Source organism: Setaria italica, chromosome IX (genome assembly GCF_000263155.2).
Source record: "Setaria italica strain Yugu1 chromosome IX, Setaria_italica_v2.0, whole genome shotgun sequence".
NCBI classification, from domain to species: domain Eukaryota; kingdom Viridiplantae; phylum Streptophyta; class Magnoliopsida; order Poales; family Poaceae; genus Setaria; species Setaria italica.
In genome coordinates this window covers 40,829,422-40,849,732 of record NC_028458.1, presented here as the reverse complement: position 1 = coordinate 40,849,732, position 20,311 = coordinate 40,829,422, and the positions used below count along the sequence as shown (strand labels likewise).

Genomic DNA, 20,311 nt, shown 5'->3' with positions numbered 1-20,311 from the left:
GAGCTTGGGCCGGGCATTGCAGAGGCAACCAGGTCTTTTGCAGCTGGCAGATAGGGCATGACGGATGAGGAGATGCTAGCGGCCATTCCATGACAAGTGTGTTAGCTTGATCGCCAGCTTGTTCGTTCATTATCTGCTTCTTCTTCTTCTTATTATTATTATTGTCCTGCTCCTGGCATAGGTAGTGCCGGCAGCTCTGTGTTCTTCTTTTGTCTCTATTTATCTGTTTACATTTTAACCTTGGTTGTCTTCCTCCTGGCACCGTGCATTTCGTTTTTTTTTTTTTGGGGAAAAAAAATAACTTGAGCAACCTGCACAGGAGTAGTAGAGTACTTTCCAGAAAAAAAACAATGTAGTAGAGTGTAAAAGCTTGAAAGCTCCTTTTCCACAGCCAGTTCCGTTAGACGAAGGCCCAAACTAATGGGCCTCGCAAACCTTGTCTAACTGGCCTAACGCAATACTGGCCCATCAGCAAACTCAGATGGCATCAGTGAGCAACTCGCTAGCTCAAAAGACCCGAGTTATGTTCAGATATGCAGTAATCAGTTGGGATCGCGCATCTGAACATCACATGATCTCCCCCGATGTCAGGCGTGTTACCGCATCGCAGAACGTCGCCATGACCATGATCAAGTCATCACACACCGAAAACTTAGGAAACATCACATGGAAAACAATTTATTTTTTTGAGGAACACATGGACAACAATTTAGACAACACATTCAGAAAAGAATACTAGTAACTCTGAACACTCCTTACTGACAAGCTGTATTGCTGCGCCGAGGCAGCTGATTGAACCGTGCCCAGGAAGCGTAGAGTTCAATGCGCGCAATATACATTACGATTTTCATGTTCCATGCGTTTATCACTGGGAACTACATGGAAAAATTTGGACAAATCAGAAGAATAAAATCTTAGCAACATACAGAACAGCTCTTTTGCTGCAATCTACTCATTACAGGTGCAGTATTACACGGAGGTGTTTGATCCTATCCCCTACAGCTACAGAGCCTTAGACCCTGTTAGACGACGAGACGAAACAGCGCCTGACAGCAGTGGGCATCCCGCATCTCGCCTGGCTCCGCTCGCGCAGGATCGGGTGCATCTTCCGATGCCTCTGCTCCAGCATCTTGGGCTCCTGGATCACCTGGATCTTCCTCTGGTGCTTGGCGTCTTCCGCCTCCCGGTACCCCTCCCAGAGCTTGCGCTTGGTGGCCACGATCTTCTCCTCCTCCTCGGAAGGCGGCATCTTCTTGCGTAGAGGCCTCTCGTCTGCCACCTTGACACGGCGCACGCCATGGAGTTCCTTCGTCCTGGCGATATCTTCCTCGACGGCCACGCGGATGACGTCGCTCGCGAGCCGGCGGATGCGCTCGGACTGGTGGGACCTCATGGCGCCTTGGAATTAGAAGCATTTTACGGTTCATTTTAATCCAAAATATATAGAATAAAACATGACAGTTAAGATAGTGTAAACAGAAATATGATCTATTGTATTTGCAATGAACATGTAGGTACCATAAAACATAAGAATTGAATGAGAAAGTTCAAAAGGAAATACCCAGAGGCGGGGCCAGTTCCGGAGGAACCGAATGTGCCGTTACCCGACATTGATAGTCGAGCCTATTTAACGTAGCCGTTCAAGAGTTGAAGCAGTGTAGAGCTAAGGCAGTGCAGATGCGTCACCGGGAAGTAGTCGTAAACGAACAGTGAGCAATCGTGCAAACGCGCTCCCAAAAAACTTGATCGCCCTTCTACTCCTCGGGTGCAGAGTCTCTGGTGAAGAGTGCAGCTTCGGAGGCATGCTCTTCCGATGAAGTCCAGAATGAGAGGCAGCCTCTCTCTTATAGGTTGCAGAAGACCTTTGGACGCCCAGGTTAATGCAACACACGGCACGGCACGGCTCGACGAGCGCGCGCGTGTGGCATCCTGCTATCCCTCTGTCAACTTCTCAACAGGTGCAGCATAGCTTCACCATATAAGTTGGTTAGGGACCCTCTCTCGCGGACCCCTGGGTAGCGGAGGCCGGTTACGGCCCTCCAGACCCAGCGCGGCAACAACTTTTCTCTTGTTCTTTTTTCCCCTGGCCCTTGCCGGGTCGGGGATGCTTCTCTTCCTGCTGGGCAGTCGTCTCCCGTGGGGGAGGCAGGGCTTGAGCTTCAGCCTCCCGGGCGTACTTGTCGTCCAGGGCAAACAGTTTTGCCACCGTCTCAATGATGTGGATCCCCAACTTTCCCCTCAGCCGCTGGTCAGGGAGACCTTGCTTGAAGGTGAGTATCACCGAGGTCGGGGGAATGAGAGGGATAGTGTTGCGGACTTGGTTGAAACGCTGGATGTATTGCCGTAGCGTTTTGTCATCACGCTGATGAACGGTGTGGAGATCGCTCTCCATGCTCGGTCGGGTAATTGAACCCGCAAAGTTGGCGACGAACTGCTCACTCAGATCTGCCCATGAATGAACAGATCCTGCAGGGAGATTCATGAGCCACGACCGTGCCGACCCTCGGAGGGTGACATGGAAGTTGTTGGCCATGACTTTTGCCCCCCCCCCCCCGACAGCCTGAATGGACGTCATGTAGATTTGGAGGAACTCCTCCAGGTCGATGGTGCCATCGTATTTCTCCAGGATCTTAGGCTGGAACTTGTTTGGCCAGTCGACCCGACGGAGGTCGGCCGTGAAGGCACGGCACCCAGCCCCGTATGGGCCAGCATCATCGTCCCCATTCATGTGGGTCCTCCCTTCTCGTCGAGAATACCCCCTAGGGGCGGATCCCGACAAGGCTTGGTCTTCCGTCTGGGGCAGATCGTGATGCCGCTCCTGGCTCCGCTCCAGGGTGACTCACACATCCTCCCTCGAGCAGTTTTGCTCAAGGAGAGTGCGCAAGTCCTACTGTCCAGAGCGGGGGGAGACATGATGGACTTCCGTGATCGGCTAGGGGATGGGTGGCGGGCCAAATCGGACCTGTGTCCGTCCTGGCCGGTTTAGCCGCATGAACTTTCGCCCAGCCCGTAGGGAGTCTGAGCCTTGCCCACCAGCTTGGCCAAATCCTCCAACCATCGCCCCTCCGAGGTCTCGACCCTATCCTCTACGGTGGATGATGAAGGAGGGCTTGTGCGGCCATCAGGGCATCAGGTTGTCGAAGTTAAGGCGGCGGCAGGCGCGTGAGCTGTGTCGGCGGGCCGCTGCCTCGACACGTTTGTTTGCCTCCTTGCGGAAGCAAGCCACTCGTCGCACAGTGGAGACAGTTCCGCCGGAGACTAAGTGCAGAGTGTTGATGTGCGGCGGCACCGAAGCTGCGGTGTTCGGCCGCCGTGAAGCAAGGACGGGTGTCACCGATTCGACGTTGCCGCCCATCGGTGGAGTGTTTCTTGTCCACCATTATCTTTGCCATCCAACTCACTGTCGGGCTCCACGATGATGGAAACGGCTCCCCATTGCCTCTATGCAACTAGGAAGCCTCAGATCTCAACACACCACTATCCCCCTACCTGGCGCGCCAGCTGACGGTGGTCAAGCACCGAGAGTGGGGATCCGATGGGACCCCCTTTTAGAGATCCGGTCTGGGAGTTAGTTTGTGCGTAGGAATTCAAGAGGTGTTGAAGGGAGTTTTTTGGATGATTGCGCTCAGAGGGTTTTTAGACAGGTTCAGGCCGCTTCGAAGTGTCATACCCTACGTTCTGTGTGTTATCTTGCTTAGAGTTGTCTCCCTGTGTTTGTACAAGAGCTGGCCTTTTATAGACCAGGCCCATGGGAGGACTGATGGGGGTAGCCTTGCACCCCAATCCATCCCTTTACATTGTGTGTATGAATGCAGCGGCCCAATGGCCACCCTCCTTGCTACAGTTCCTCTGACATGCCATCCATTTGCCCTGACGCTTCCTTGCCTTGGTTGCCTTGGTTCGCAAGGTGCCGGAGCACCTTGACCAAGTCCCTTGCATCTCAATCCCTTTTTACCATCTTACCCTGGTAATTCGAGCTCTTCTCAGTTTGGACCCATCATCCTGGGATAGGGGGCATTCAATTCGCTTCCTGGGACTCTTCCCAGGAGACCTTCGCCTCTTCCCGAGGCTGCGGTGTGGACCCACCTCATGGCATAGGGCGGCCGGGAGCGTGGCAGACGCTCTTGACATGAGGGCGGCGGTTGCCACCTGTTGGATGGGATGGGTGAGGCCGTCAGACCCCAAGGCGCCCAGGCGCGCCCCGTCAACCATAATGATGGTGTTTTTACAAGGACGGAGCGCCTGCTAACGGCCTAGCTCGACTGTCGCGCCACCACTTGCTTCACCCCGAAGCGAGCTTTCTCGGGGGCTTCCCGGAAAGCCTCCTTAGGAGCACCCCATTCCCACTATGTGGGCCCTCAGTAGGCCCCACCATGTCGAGGTGATATTTTCTTGGTCCTTCTCGGGCTTTGATTTCCGGAGCCCATCTCCTTAGTTGGGCTCCATGAAGAGGGAGCCCCTTTTTGCAGGCGGGCCCCGTGCCTTCTCGAGGGACCCTGTTCCCTTGGTGCTGACACGCGCGGGCACTCGCGACTTGCGAGGATGGAGACTTGCGCTGGGAGAGCGGATCAGGCGCGTGGAAAGGAAGCTCGGGGCGATTGGGGGAGAAAAAAACTCGCGCAAATTTGTAGGGTGACGGTTCTCGATTCGGCTCGGTGAATATTTGCGGTAGGATTGGGGGAGCTGTTTGAGAGGTTTTTTTTCCTTTTTCTTCCTAATTAAGGTATTAGGGGTAATTTAAGGGAGCTTTTGGAGTTGCTCTAAAGCCCAACCAGCTAGGCATATGGAGCCGACACTAATCTGTTCTGTTCAACATGCTGATCTTGGTGGCATAATGAGCTCCTTGTAACCAGCAAGCTAGGCAGCAACCACGTGTGGTGTCCTTGCCTTTTTCGATTAGCTCGCTGAAATTAGAGATCCTTGCTTGCCAAAGCAAGCCAGATTAAGCCAAGCATATAAAAGAGCAAACATCCCACGATCGCGAGCCAATGCAAGAACCCACCTGCAAAGCAAATAGGTGCGTACAGTACGCGCGCGCAATTGGTTCGCAGGCATGTGACCTGCATCACCTTTCCAGCGCCAATAATTCGCTCCTCCGATTGTCCTTCCGGAAGCCCCTAGATCATTCTAGAAGGCAGCATGCGTTGCGTTCCACACTTGCCGGACAGAAATATCACTTTCTGTGTCATCAGGCTCTTGTGCCCCCCGGAGTATGATCTTACGGACCGTGTGTGAAAGGGTGGATGAACTTTTCGCTATCCGGCTATCCATGAAACTACAGGAGGATCTCCATTCCATTACGGTATAGCGCAGCCGGATGAGGGGAAGGCGATGTACCGTATCTATCTTATATGAGTGATGATGTTGCACCCTAGTAGATCCTTGGAAACACATCTTACTATCCGTCAAATCCGAGAGTGAAGGCACGTAGAGATTGGCAGCAAGTTCATTCATTCAGAACGTGTTCCACCACGAGTTGATAGTTGTTGATACAGGACATGAGGACAATCATGCACCTCGCATGACCTTTTGCATATTGCCATAGAGGTGGTTGCGCGTGATTCAATTCAGACCCACCAGATAGATCCCAGATTCCCTACAGCTTCACGGGAGCAGGAATGTGGTCCGGGCGCCACCTACCACGGCACCACCACCACCTCACTCCCTGGTCCCTGCATGGCTCTGAATCCAGCTACAGCGAAGGCCCAAGCCACGGTAGGAGCCTAGGAGTAGAACAAGTGCAGACGACGCAGCTACGCTACGGAAATTAGCGGTACAGGCAACGGCCTGCTGCTGATCTTTTGGCATGGCGGCTATGAGAAGCAAGTTCTCCTCCTCAGCTGCTTTTGGCATGGTGTGCAAAAATCTTGGAAAGGGCTCGTGAGCTCGTTTGACACGACGACGGTCGACGGGTGTCCGTTTTCCTGCGCCAAACACGATACGTTTCCTACGCCACACGTGGAAAATTCGCACCTCGCTCGAACGCGAGAATCTCCCGGTCCGGGTGGCCAACTGGCCATGGTTGCTGCATGCAGCTGCTCGCTTGTTTGTTTCCTTCCGCAAGCTGCAACGGCGCGGTCTTCGGTCCACATGTTCTTTGTGGCCAGCTTTCCACCACGCCTTTCGGTTTCATTCCGAGCAGGTGAAATTGGAATCGCCCTCGTTTTTTCTTGTGACTGCGGGTTGGATCTGGTGATCACGTGGTGCAGAGGATCAGAGAACGCGCTTATCAGCGACAGCTACGTCGGGTCAAAAAAATTTCGCCTCCAGTCGGTAACATGTGCCGTGGACAGAGGCATATCCCACTTGGCACTTGCTGGCAGGACCACAGGCCTACTATGAGCCTATTTATTTCCGTTTATAAGCAATTTATCAGTGGAAATAAGCAAAAATTATGTCAAACGATTTTGTTTATTTTCATCAATTCTCGCTTATGTCTAGCTTATGTGGTAAGTCGCTTTAGAGATTTAAACTACGATAAGGGAGAAAATCTTCGCTTAGATTATAATTAAGCATGGTTAGAAAAAGTGTATCTAAACAGGACTTATATGTTACTGCTAATTCCAAACGAATGACTATATGATAAATATGATAAGCTGATAACAACAAACGGACGGAGGGCTCCAACAATCAGTCAATCAAGCACAGATTCTGCCTACAAAGATTCCGTGATCCTTGCATAGAGCCCCCCCTTGGATTCGATTCAGAAATTCAGATCCATCGAGCCTGGAGAAGAGAATGATTCAGTTAGGGTGCGTTTGATACTGGTTGCTAAACTTTAGCTGTGTCACATTAGATATTCGGATGCTAATGAGGAGGACTAAATATCTGTTAATTATAAAACTAATTGTAGAACCCCTGTGCTAATTCGCGAGATGAATCTATTAAGCCTAATTAATCCATCATTAGCAAATAGTTACTGTAGCACCACATTGTCAAATGATGGATTAATTAGCCTTAATAGATTTGTCTCGTAAATTAGACTCTATCTGTGCAATTAGTTTTGTAATTAGCTCATGTTTAATCCTCCTAATTAGCATCCGAATATCTGATGTGATCCTGCTAAAGTTTAGCACCTCGTATCCAAACACCAGCTCCAGCCTCCGGTCCAGATTGACTACTAAAATCCCTCCGGTCCAGATTGACTACTAAAATCGTGGAAAAATATCTTGCAGGGACTCTTGCTGACTGACAAATTTAGTAGTCGACTCAATACCCAAATAAGCAGGAGATGACGTGAGTTCTTGTGCGAACAAGATATACTGCTAGTATGCTGGTAATGTAGTTTCCGGGTTGAACTCCGGGATCCCTTGAACTCCACATGTTTCTGAACACAGCGGTGGTAGATCTGCACAACAAGACACACGCTTGGTTTACAAAGTTCAGTGCTGAAAACATTGCAAGATGGATACTGTGAGATCATAGGCTGCAATATAGGCCTTGTTTAGTTGCCCTGAATTTGGGTGTCCAAAATTACTGTTGTAGTACTGTTGCACACTGTAGCGTTTCGTTTGTATTTGTGAATTATTGTCCAAATATTGACTAATTAGGCTCAAAAGATTCGTCTCACAAAGTACAACAAAACTGTGGAATTAGTTTTTAATTTCGTCTACATTTAGTACTTCATGCATGTACCACAAGTTTGATGTGACGGGGAATCTTCTTTTTGCATAGTGTCAAAATTGGGAGTTTTGGTGAAACTAAACAAGGCCATACATAACTGAAAGCTTGCGCCGAAACGTGGGACAACAAGATCACAAACGATCCGGACATCCGGTCATGATCAACAAAACATTTAAGTACAAACACCCTTCAACAATCAGATTTTTGTTGTGACTATAGGTTTGGTCAGATCTTTTTTTTCTTCCCAGCATGTGCCACGGATGGCAATGCAGTGCTGCCAGGACCAGTGGACCACCACTCCGCTCCACCACCTTGTTTGCTACTCCAGTTTGCTACTAGTACAGCTGGCTGTACTACTAATACTGAACGAAACTTTGGGTAAAAAAGATAATGATGATTACGTAACTGGCTAAAGCTCAACGTCAACGAAATACAGGACATGTTAAACGTGAGTGTCCGTCGTCGGCCGGCAGCACGGGCGACGCCCCGCTTGATAGCATATGCGCGGGCGCGGCGCGTTGCATTTGCACCTGTTCGCGCGCTGGAGGTTGAGCAGAGCCGGCCAACAGGCGATGGATGGAGTGGAGTGGTCGGCGTCGTTCTCGTGCACGGGGCTGGGATCGGAAGGTCGGACGGAGGCGACTAGGCGAGTCTTTTAAAATTCGGGGCATGCTAAAGCTCAGCCATAATCTGCTAACAGCGAGCATAGCAGGCTAGCCAAGCGGAACACAGCATACTCCGCTGATCTTGTTGCCAGCGATACTATCTTCGCGACCCAGGAGACAGCAGGCACGTGTGGTGTCCTTGCCCTTTTTATATTAGCTCGCTGAAATTAAAGATTCTTGTTTGCCAAATAAGAAGCCAAATTAAACTGAGCCCGTGAGCCAAATTAAGGGCAAACATCCCACGATCGCGACCCAGAGGAGAGGAAGGAATGAACCCACCTGCAAAAATACGTCCCTGCAGGCTCATTGCTTCGCATGTGACCCGCATCGCCTTTCCAGCGCCAATAATTCGCACCTTCGCATTGTCCTTCCGGAAGCCCCCAGATCATTCTAGGACGTCGAGCTAATGCGGCAGCACGCGTTGCGTTCCACACTTGCCGGAGAGAAAGAGGGTCACTCTCCAGAGGGGAAAACGAGATAGTATAACGTGTCTTCCATGAATGATGTTGCATTTGCATCGTAGACCCTTGGAAAGTCGTCGTCATACTTATCCTTTAAATCCGAGAAGAAGGCTGAAGCCTGAAGGCAAGTAGTAGATCGAGATTGGCGGCGAGATACGGCACGATCATGCACCCTGCATGAGCTTTTTTGCACGGAGCCACGGAGCCGGTTGCACTCGCAGTCACATGATCGAGATTCGAGAGATCCCCGATTCCCCCTCCTCCAGCATCACAGGGAGCCGATTGCACTCGCAGTCACATGATCGAGATTCGAGAGATCCCCGATTCCCCCTCCTCCAGCATCACGGGGAGCCGGTTGCACTCGCAGTCACATGATCGAGATTCCAAAGATTCCCGATTCCCCCTCCTCCAGCATCACAGAAGTCAGAAGATGAGAAGAATGCGAGAATCTCCCGGGGCCATGGTTGCGGGCTTGCAGCACTGCGTGCTGCTGCTCTCTTTGTTTGTTTCCTTCTGAAAAGCTGCAGAGGCCCGTGCATGTTCTGCGGCCTGCCCTTCACCACGCCTTTCGGTGGCCGGTGGGCACGGTCTAGAGGTGGCTGCGGTGGGATCCGATGATCACGTGGTGCCCAAGATCATAGGACTCGCTTATCGCGGAACGAATACCACGTCTCCTTATTGGTTATCCTTACACTCCTTCGGTTGCCATTCTTACGGTTACCCTTATATTTTTGCCACCCCTCTATAAACGAAGCAATGCATTTGCTATTTTTGCACACATGGCGCGCCAACTTAGCCTGCCAACGTGGAATTGGGATGTGAAATGACCAAACTGCTCATGCCTTATCCTAATCCCTTCTCAGGCGCCTCTCTGAACCTGTACCGCGCGCACCTCTGAACCAGGAGCGGGTTCCGTGCAGGATCTCCGTGCACCACCGGGACCCTGTGCCGCCGGCGGTCGATTCCCTTCGGCGCCGCCGCCCAGGGAGCCTCCGACGGATCCGCCACTTCGCTTCCAGGTCCGCCCCTCACCTTGGCCCCCTTCTTTTCCGCCATTTTTTCGCGGCGCAGGCGGCTGCACAGGCATCTGCATCGCCGGCGATCGATTTCCTCCACCGCTCCACTTCCAGGTCCGCCCCCCCCCCCCACCTTGACCCCTCCTCCGCCCTATTTTCCTGGCGCAGGGCGGCTACACGGGCATCTTGTCCCGATGCTACTCAGCACGGCTAGGGTTTGGTCTTGTGCGTGCATACAGTGTAATATTCCGCCTCTTGCCCTGTTACGGCAAATAGTTCTCGGCAAATAGTTCTCCAACAATCAATCGCAAAATAGTTTACTGATTCTCGCGTGAAGCACACAAGATTGGTTCCCTGATCCCTGCACGGAGCCCTACTTGGGATTCCGAAACTCAAAGGGTGTTTGGATCTTTAGTCCGGACTAAAATTCATGTCACATCGAATATTCAGAGGCTAATTAGGAGGACTAAACATGAGCTAATTATAAAACTAATTAGAGGCTAATTCACGAGATGAATCTATTAAGCCTAATTACTCCATCATTAACACATATTTATTGTAGCATCACATTATCAAATCATGGACTAATTAGGCTTAATAGATTCGTCTCGCAAATTAGTCTCCATCTGCGTAATTGGTTTTGTAATTAATCTATGTTTAATACTTCTAATTAGTATTTGAATATTCGATGTGACAGGAATTTTAGGAGGACCCCCCTCAGATTCATCGACCCTGTAGATTTGGAGAAGAGAATGATTCAGAATTGCCGGCTAGACTGCAAATTAAGTATTAACTCCAGTCCAGATCAACTACCAAGGGCCTGTTTGATACTTCGTGTTAAAGTTTAACAAGTGTTAAATTTTTAACACTCTCAAATGGAGTGCTAAAGTTTAACACATTGGGGTGTTTGGATGGTGTGTTAAACTTTAACACCTTTGGTGGGAAATGACTCCATTGCCCCCTCAATTATGGCCGGCGGAGAGAGAGGGAGGAGAGAGAAAGCGGCAATGGTGGAAAAAAGTGAAGAGGGGACCACTTTTAACAAGTTTAACAACTTTTAAGGGGGTGTTTGGATACGAGGTGTTAAACTTTAACAGTGTCACATCGGATGTTCGGATGCTAATTAGGTGAACTAAACATGAGCTAATTATAAAACTAATTGCAGAATCTTGTGCTAATTCGCGAGATGAATCTATTAAGCCTAATTAATCCATCATTAGCAAATGGTTACTGTAGCACCACATTGTCAAATCGTGGACTAATTAGGCTTAATAGATTCGTCTCGCGAATTACACTCCATCTGTGCAATTAGTTTTGTAATTAGCTTATGTTTAATACTTCTAATTAGCATCCAAATATCTGATGTGACGGGTGTTAAACTTTAACACCTAGTTGCCAAACAGGCCCTAACACCCCTTGAGGTGTTTATGAAATTAGGGACACATGTGTTTGGGAGGCAATGTGATAAAAATGCGTTAAAAGTGGGGTGTTAAATTTTAACACCTCTTATCAAACAGGGCCTAAAATCATTAGTCTAGTACTACAGTCGAGATCCCTTCTACTCCAGTCCGGATCGGCCGGAGTACTCGCTACGCAATTAAGCGTTGACGCGTGGAGCTCGTGGAGAGTTAGCAGTGAGCTCATACCCAAACAAGCAGAGGATGAAGACACTGCTCGGTTACAAAGTTCAGTGCTGAAAACATTGCAAGATGGATATTGTGAGATCCTAAGCTGCGACATACAAAACTGAAAGCTTGCGCCGAAATCTAGACAACAAGATTACAAACGATCCGGTCATGATCAACAAGACATCTTAGTACAAACACACCCTTCAGCTGGCATCATCATCACCAAGCTTCAACCTATCCACACACAAAGACACAGCTAACATAATCCAGCAGCAATAGGAAGATTCTTATTGCATCTGTACAAGAATTACGCAGCAGCAGCAGCAAGCAGAGGAACTTAATCTCGCTAAAGCTAGTTTCTGAATGCTAGTAGACCTGATAGCTTCGCCCAATTATAGCAGCGAAATTGCGGCAGACTTGCTAGATTCCAACTGTCCTGGTTCGCACCATCACGATCCTGCCTTCCTCTCCTTCTCATTGCAGGTCGTAGACGGTGGAATCGGCGGCGTAGCAGCCGAGCACGCGCACGAACACGGCGAACTTCTCGATCTCCTGGATGGCCTCGCGGACGCGCGGGTCGTGGGCGGCGCCCGCGCAGTCCACGTAGAGGACGTGCGGGAACGCGCGCAGCGTCGGCGCGCCCCGGGCGCTCGTGTCCAGGATCATCACCGGCGGGCGGGCACCCGCACCGGCGGCGGCGGGGGCGGCGGCGCCGTCGTTGTTGATGACCTCCAGCTTGGTGAGGTTGATGTTGCGGGAGGAGAAGGCGGAGAGCACCTTGAGCAGCACCATCATGGAGCCGCCCCGGTGCGCGACCACCATGCTGGTCTTGGCGTCGGCGTCCACGGGGAGCGCCACGGGCGGCGGCGGCCTGGAGAGGAGCAGGAACCGCGTGACGTTCCAGGACTCGTCCTGGAGCCCGTGCGCGAGCACGTCGAGGCCGTACAGGTCGGCGGCGCGCGGGCTGGCGATGGCGGCGGTGTCGAGCATCCGGTTGGAGCGCAGCATCTCGACGGCGCCCGCGGTGTCCTCGACGGGCTCGCGGTCCACCCCGAGGCGCGCCAGCGCGCGGCCGCAGTGCGCGAGCGCCATCGGGTGGCTGATGACGCGGCGGACCTCGGCGGCGCGGACGCCCGGCATGGCGAGGAGGCAGTAGTGCACGAAGAGGTTGATCTCCTGCGCCACCACCAGGTCGTGCCGCAGCAGCAGGTCGTAGTTCCGCAGCGCGGTGCCCTCCATGGTGGACTCCACGGGGAGAATGGCGCGGTCGGCGCCCCCGCGCTCCACGGCCGCCAGCGCGTCCGCGAACGCTCGGCACGGGACCGTGTCGCACCCTGGCAGCGCCGTCTTGGCCGCGAACTCGCTGTACGCGCCCGGCGCGCCCTGGAACGCCACGCGGAGCCCGGTGCCGTCCTGGCCCCCGCCGCCCGTGCTCACCGTGAGGTGGATCCGGTCCGCATGGCCGTTCACGCCCTTCTTGCCGTTGACGCCGTTCACGCCCTTCTTGCCGTTCACGCCGTTGATGTGCGCCTTGCCGTTGGGCGCCGGCTTCTCGGGCGGCGCGTGCCCGTTCACGCCGCTGGCCTTGGCCGCGGCGGCGGGGACGAAGGAGGGCCTGTGCCTGGTCCGGCGGGGGTTGGGGAGGAGCAAGAGCTTGGGGAGGTGGAGGGAGGAGGTGTAGGCCATAGAACGCCGCCGCGAAGGTGGGAGGTGGGGATTGGGTGGTGACTGGTGAGGTCGGCGGGCCGCGGGCGGAGGTAGCTTTAGCAAAGAAGAGGGGTGGTGGGCGGAGGCTGTTGACTTTTATAACCCCACCCCCGGCGGTGGCTGGCGTCTCCACTCTGCAGCCAGATTAATGCCGAGCGGCCAAGTGAGCAGGGCGACGGTGCTCCGATCCGGTGGCTTTGCAGCCTATAATTGTCCGGCAACCCGAGTACGGGCCGTTACTCGGACCTTTGGTTCCTTGGCTCCTCGCTGCCTTCGCCTTGGCCGCCGTCTGGTTCGTGTTTACTATGGATGATTGGGAGTGCTTTTGCTTCTAGAAGGTTTGCGTCGTGTTTAGATTACTTGCCATTCCACAAACGGCTTGATTGCAGATTGTCGACGAGGACAAATGGACCTGTCGCTATCACTCGTAAATCTTTAATTTTGTTAGGAGTACTACACTAAACCCCTTTTGTCATCACTAAAAATCCGAACCTGTTGGCTATGCCTTCCGTAGTTTCGTTACCCATGTTCATAGCCTCCACTGACCGCCGCAGCCACGAAAGCTAATTTGTCATTTGCAATTCACCGTTTCAAGCCAAGGATAGGAGGATACAACATCGACCCCTCATCACCAATCCCAGTTACAAAAATCAAATCTATATATATGGTCCTTTCCTTGGCCAAACGTAAGACTGATTCAAAATCTCTAGGACATGTCAAGACAGGAGCTCGTGCAACAAAGCCCACAAAAATTCATGTTTTTTCATGGGCAGATTGCATTTGGAATATTTTCTATCCGAACCTTTTAAAAACCATCAGCTCGTGTTAAATGTGGGATACCATTTTGCCTTGGATACATAAACCAACACAAAGATTTTTTTTTTCTTTTTCAACGACCAACACAAAGGATTAGTACAAGCTAAAACATGCCGGAACCCTGTGCTTAACTGTGGGCAGAACACGGACAGCAGCGTCATTTCCCAACCAACAGCTCCAATCAGTCAGTACAGGCTCTTCAAATCCACAGGCGAGCGAACCGGGCGGCGTCCCGGCGTTCAGACGCTCGTAAATCCGTAGTCCCGGCCGGCGGATGCGCGCTGGTTCCGCGTGATTTGGATGCGTGCCCTTTATGTGAACAGGAGCTCCACGCGAATAAAATCCCCACCTTCCAGGCGCCGGGGCGACATGTCGGTACAGATGGCCAAACAGGCTGTCTGGTCCAGTCCGGCCCGAGCACGGATTGACCGGCACGATTCAGTCCAGATAATAACCGTGCTATGCCGTGCCGACCCATGGGCTGAAGCAGCGATCCAGGCTCGGCACTAAGGGCTATTAGCCGTGCCGACCCGACTCGGTGGCCTGTCGGGCCATGAAGGCCCATCGTGCCCATTCTAGTCCGGCTCAGCTTAAAAAAAATCATTCATAAAATTAAATTTTCGAAGATAAAAATTTAAAGGTATTGTACATGCAAACATTTATACATATATATATTTAGAGGTAATGCAAATACAAACACATATACAAATTACAACTAAACGTACTTAAACGTCACTAAACGTGCCTCCATCGTGCTCTGGCGGGCCGGCTGTTAATCGTGCCAAGCCGGCTGGCCCACAGGCTGACGCAACGATCAAGCCCGGCACTAAGGACGGGCTGGGTCAGCCCGAGCACGACTAAGATCGTACCAGGCTGGGCTGGTACCGGGCCAATCGGGCCGTGGGCTGGTCCACGGGCCTCGTGCCTTATGGTCATCTACACCCTGTCGGTGCTGTGTGATGGCGAGGTGAGGGCTAAGCATGATTTGACAAGTGCTTTTCGGGTCCGTATTGGCTATTAGGGGTAAGCGAGCAGGGCCAGGCGCCCAGGCCAGCTGAAGGTGCTGATAAGCTCTGTGGAGTGAGAGGATCACAGCGTGCTCGGCCCGTCGGCCAGATAAGAACGCTGCGGGTTAACGTCCCGCTGGCCCCGCTGTTGTGACCCTCGTGCCAGGCTGAGTGACAATAAAATGCTCTAGTAGACTGGATCTTCCTCAATTATTTGAGTATGGGGTGGTTGGATCTTTAGTGTAAAGTAAAATTTATATCACATCGAGTATTCGGAAGCTAATTAGGAAGATTAAACATGAGCTAATTATAAAACTAATTATACAGATGAAGGTTAATTTTCGAGACGAATCTATTAAGCCTAATTAATCCATCATTAGCACATGTTTACTGTAGCACCACATTGTCAAATCATGGACTAATTAGACTTAATAGATTCATCTCGCAAATTAGCCTCCATCTGTGCAATTAGTTGTGTAATTAGTCTATATTTAATACTTCTAATTAATTACTAAACATTCGATGACAGGAATTTTATGAGCTACCAAAGAAACAAACGGAACCTATATCCTTATCACAATAAATTCTCAGAGTATCTTTTGACAAATACCTTCCTTTTTTTTTCTTCTCCTCCCCAGTGATTTACCAACAGCTTGTGCTAATTGATTGAAATCATCTTTAACGAACTAAAAATTGAAAAAAAAGGATAAGGTGTGTATGCACACGTGGTTGCGGGAAATATCTGATGAATCCATCCCAACTACTACTATGCATTGGTTGCTATTCACAAATATAGTGCAAGTGGGCACATATACACGTGTAAGAACTTCTCTAACAGACCTAAAGTGTAATACCAAAAGATGACAAGTGATTGTGACTTTTGCGAAAGATCACTATCGATAGGCAATAGGGGACTACCGAGGCAATGGCCACACTATACTACCAATTTGTTGGACTACTAGGTAGCACGTGGTTGATAGGTAATATGTCGCTCTTTTGCGAAAGATTACTACTAGGCGACACTATCAAATAAGTTTGATAAGGCCCCGTTTGAATACCTCGTGCTAAAGTTTAGCACATGTCACATCGGATGTTTGGATGCTCATTAGAAGTATTAAACATAGGCTAAGGGGCTGTTTGGATATGAGGTGCTAAACTTTAACAGTGTCACATCGGATGTTCGGATGCTAATTAGGAGGACTAAACATGAGCTAATTATAAAACTAATTGCAGAACATTGTGCTAATTCGCGAGACGAATCTATTAAGCCTAATTAATCCATCATTAGCAAATGGTTACTGTAGCACCACATTGTCAAATCATGGACTAATTAGGCTTAATAGATTCGTCTTGCGAATTATACTCCATCTATGCAATTAGTTTTGTAATTAGGTTATCTTTAGTACTCCTAATTAGCATCCAAACATCCGATGTGACAGGTGTTAAACTTTAACAGGGTGTTTCCAAACACCCCCTAATTAAAAAACTAATTGCACAGATGGAGTCTAATTCGCGAGACGAATCTATTAAGTCTAATTAGTCCATGATTTGACAATGTGATGCTACAGTAACCATTTGCTAATGATGGATTAATTAGGTTTAATAGATTCGTCTCGCGAATTAGCACAGGGTTATACAATTAGTTTTATAATTAGCTCATATTTAGTCCTTTTAATTAGTATCCGAACATCCAATGTGATACTGCTAAAGTTTAGCACCTAGTATCAAACACCCTCTAAATTCTCATAGTATCTTTTGGCATCTCTCTCACACACTTTGCGGCTTGTGATTATCGGCTTTGAGCCAATTGAATGAACAATTGTTACTAGTCGCTTGTGGTTTGAGATCCATGACAGAGCGAGAAAGTAAAGTCACCCACGGAAAAACCAACATCACAACAATATCTGCATTACACTTCCTTATCAGGGATTGTATGTCCCGTCTCAACTCTCGTGATGGGTGTATTAAGGTCCTTCGTATTAAAGTTTAACACCCCTTTTTAACACTTTTTAACACTTTCCTATCCAAACACTTGTGTTAAAAGTGAGGTGTTAAAGTTTAACACCCCATTTTTCATAAACACATGGAGGGGGTGTTAAAACTTGCTAAAGGTGTTAAAAGTGGTCCCCTAGTCCACTTTTTCCCAGGTTACCCCTCTCTCTCTCCTCCCCGCCACCAACGCCGGCCTCCTCCTCCGCCTCATCCTCTCCGCCTGGCCGGATCCACCGCGCCGCCCTCCCCCTCCTCTGCCGCGCCGCCCTCCCCCTTCCTCCGCCGCGCCGCCACGGATCCCCCTCCTCGGCGACGGGTGCGGGAGGCGGCTTCGGCGGGAGTAGGCGCGGGCGCGGAGAGCGGCTCCGAGCGGCCGCGCGGGAGAGCCAGCGAGCGGCTTCTCCTTCACCACCGTCGGCCCCTAAGTGCGGCTCCTCCGTCCCCGGTCCTCTCCTCCGCCGTCAAGGCCCGCGCAAGATCTCCGCCTAGGGAGGTTGGAGACCTGGGAGAAGGAGACGAATCCCTCGGCGGATGCGTCGTCCTCGGGGGACACATCGAGCAGGCTGCGGCGCTTGACGCAGGTGACGTGGCCGCTGACGATGTAGACCTTGAAGATGACGCCGCAAGTCTCCTGGATGCCGGAGGCATCGATGTTGAGGCGGCCGCCGTCGTTGAAGTCGCCGAGCTGCAGCACCTCCGCGGGCGGCTCGACAAGGAGCCCCACGGTCGAGATGAGCGAGGAGATGAGGAACAGCATGGGAAAGGGTAGTGTGCAAGAGGAAGGACAATATTGTCATTTCTCATATAACGTGTTAAAGTTTAACAAATTATCCAAACACCTTAAGATGCTAAAGTTTAACACCTCATTTGAGGGTGTTAAAGTTCTGTTAAACTTTAACACCCTTTTTCCCAAACAGACCCTAATTACTTTGACTACATGTATACGTGTTTGTACGCACATGGTTGTGGGAAGTATAGTGTTTACAAGTATACTGCAAGTGGACATATATGCTCCTATAAAAACTCTTATATCGAAAATAAGGTGCACCAAAACGTCACAAGTGATTGCCACTCTTCGGCGAATGATTACTCTCGAAAGGCAATTAGGTGCCCCCTAAGGCAACGGCCACGCTCGATCTACTACCGATGTGTTGGACTACTGGGTGGCACGTGGTCCGACCAAACAACAATTTGTTAAAGTTAACACCGTCAGTCCGGCACACATTCAAATCAGAATTTTTTTCAGTACTAATCTCAGGCATGACACAGTATAATAAGCCAGGTGCTTTCACACTGGATAACCCAAACCTACGGCAGTCAACTGAAGTCAAATCTATTATATCGCCATTGGCGACTTGGCGTTGCCCCCACCCCCACAAGAAAAACAGCGTAGCAACTAGTACTATCAAGTCAGCAATGGTGGGCGATGATAAGACGAGGTCGGCGTCATCAGCAAGTGTAAATTTCCGGTAAAAAAACAGTAAAGCAGGTGGAAATTTCGCACCGCACGGACGCTGCACGGCTCTAATAATGGGATGGCTGCCCCTAGCGGGAATAGACTAGATGCAGGTCACGGCAGTCGGCAGGCATCAGCATCAGCCATCAGCTGAAGCCTCAAGCCGGCAGGAACGCGGACGCCTGCAGACTGCCCGAGATCTCATTAGAGCACCGTGGTCCTCGAGGAAGAAGAAGCTCGGTGGCAACGAGCCGAAACTTGTAAAGCTCAGCGACATGCACATGTGCATATCTCTGTTATGTAAGCCGTAACGTAACGTTTATTGTGGAGGAAGGACATTCTAGGCTTCACGAACGCCCGCGTCGCTCTCCTGGACGACTCGGGGGCGACCCGAGCCTCGCCGCCGAGCTCCCTCAAACCCTAGTCGGGGGGCTGCCGCCGACAGTGATAGTGGCGGCCCGCGGCGACACCGAAGTTGGTGTCCGTGTCGCCACCCTCTCCCCTCCTCTTCTTCTCTCCCTCTCTCACCGTACCTAACCTCGGTCGCTTGGTTGCTTTTGCTGCCGTCGTTGCCACCGGCGTGTGTCGCTGACGGGTCCGGCATCGCTGCCACCGGCGCGGATCTGCCCTCCTCGGGTCGCCTTGCGCCCGTAGTTGACCGCTAGCTGTCTTCCACTGGAGGGCTTGGGTGTCGCTGGATACACCGTCCCGGGGCTCAGATCCGCGCATCCCAAGCTAGGAGGGCCTGCTTCCACCGTCAGTCATCCTCCTCCTTGGTCGCCGGGGCAGCCTTGGGTGCCGGCACCGGTGACTGGATCCGCCTCCCTACGACTCGGATTCGTGCCTCCTGGCTTGGGCCCCTGACGCAATGGCTCCTCCTTGTCTTGCTCCGCTGCCATGTCGTCTCGTCTCGGTGTGGGATGGGACAGGGCGACCTGCGCCTCGCCAAGGGTTCGTTCGTTTGGCTGCCGCCTTCCACTGCGCGCCACCAGTCGGAGGAGGAGCAGAAGATGCACATACTACCGGGGGAGGGCCCTTCCCCACATCTCCCTCTTCCCTACTGGCCCCCACCGAGGTCGTTGTCGCACCCCCACCGGTTGTCGCCGGCCGTCGGATCCGCATGCCACCAGTCGCCAGTCGAGACTCGGGAGTCGCAAGGGCTGCCGGTCATCGCCGTGCCCAGATCCACGCTTTGGGGCCTCGGTGGTGGCGTCTGGCGAGCTCGGCTGCTGCCACTGCTGTAGGCCACCACTATTCCTCCTTGGTGTGTGGCGGTGGCTCTGGAAGGTTGGTGGCGTGCTCGGGGGGTGGGGGCAAGGAGAAAATCTCTGCTTGCTTGCAGCAGATGACGGCGATGCCCTCGGACGCTGTTTACCTCCTTGGAAGCATCATTCTTCTGCCTCTCCCTCCTCCTGCACCTGCAAGCTTCCTGGGGGTAAACCCTGACTGTGTAGGTCGGGCGACGGCGGCGATAGTGGCGTCGTATCTCTCCCTGGAGGTGTCATCTTGGAAGTTCACGCCAGTTTGCAGTTGTCGTGGTGGTGGTCATCGTCAACTCTCCACGGGGAAAATTTTCTTCTGTGCCTGCCTTCGTTTTGAATTGTCCATTATCGCCTTGGTTGCCTGGATTGCTATCTTCTGGCAAACTCTTTGCCGCCCTGTCGTGCTGTTGGTGCTTCCTATGGGTGGATGCTTCGCCGCTCAGGTTGTGGTCGTTGGGTGGATGTTTTGCCACCGTTCTTAGTTGAGGTGGATGCTTTGCCACCGTGTGCTTGGGCGGATGCTTTGCCGCCATGATGCTGTTTGGGTGGATACTTTGCCACCACTAGTTGGTCCAGGCGGATGCTTTGCCGCCGTTCATCTACTCTGGCGGATGCTTTGCCGCAGTGGTCGTGTTGTTTGATGGATGTTTTCGCCACCGTTTTGTAGTTCGAGCTTGC

At 51.6% G+C, this 20,311-nt stretch overlaps 2 protein-coding genes across 2 annotated transcripts; both read right to left on the bottom strand.

Annotated features, from left to right (window-relative positions):
- Positions 1-2,029: 2,029 nt before the first annotated feature.
- Positions 2,030-2,728, bottom strand: LOC106804532. The gene has a single exon (XM_014805822.1). It carries the CDS (start codon positions 2,726-2,728, stop codon positions 2,030-2,032), a length of 699 nt encoding a protein of 232 aa, XP_014661308.1.
- An 8,723-nt stretch (positions 2,729-11,451) lies between these two features.
- LOC101769197 (arogenate dehydratase 3, chloroplastic) lies at positions 11,452-13,310 on the bottom strand. The gene has a single exon (XM_004983814.3). The coding sequence runs from the start codon at positions 13,077-13,079 to the stop codon at positions 11,868-11,870; it is 1,212 nt and encodes a 403-aa protein (XP_004983871.1). The 5' UTR covers positions 13,080-13,310; the 3' UTR covers positions 11,452-11,867.
- Between the last annotated feature and the right edge of the window lie 7,001 nt (positions 13,311-20,311).

Coding starts and splice junctions, on each gene's coding strand:
- LOC106804532 (XM_014805822.1), bottom strand. CDS start 2,728: ATGAATGGGGACGATGATGCTGGCCCATACGGGGCTGGGTGCCGTGCC.
- LOC101769197 (XM_004983814.3), bottom strand. CDS start 13,079: ATGGCCTACACCTCCTCCCTCCACCTCCCCAAGCTCTTGCTCCTCCCC.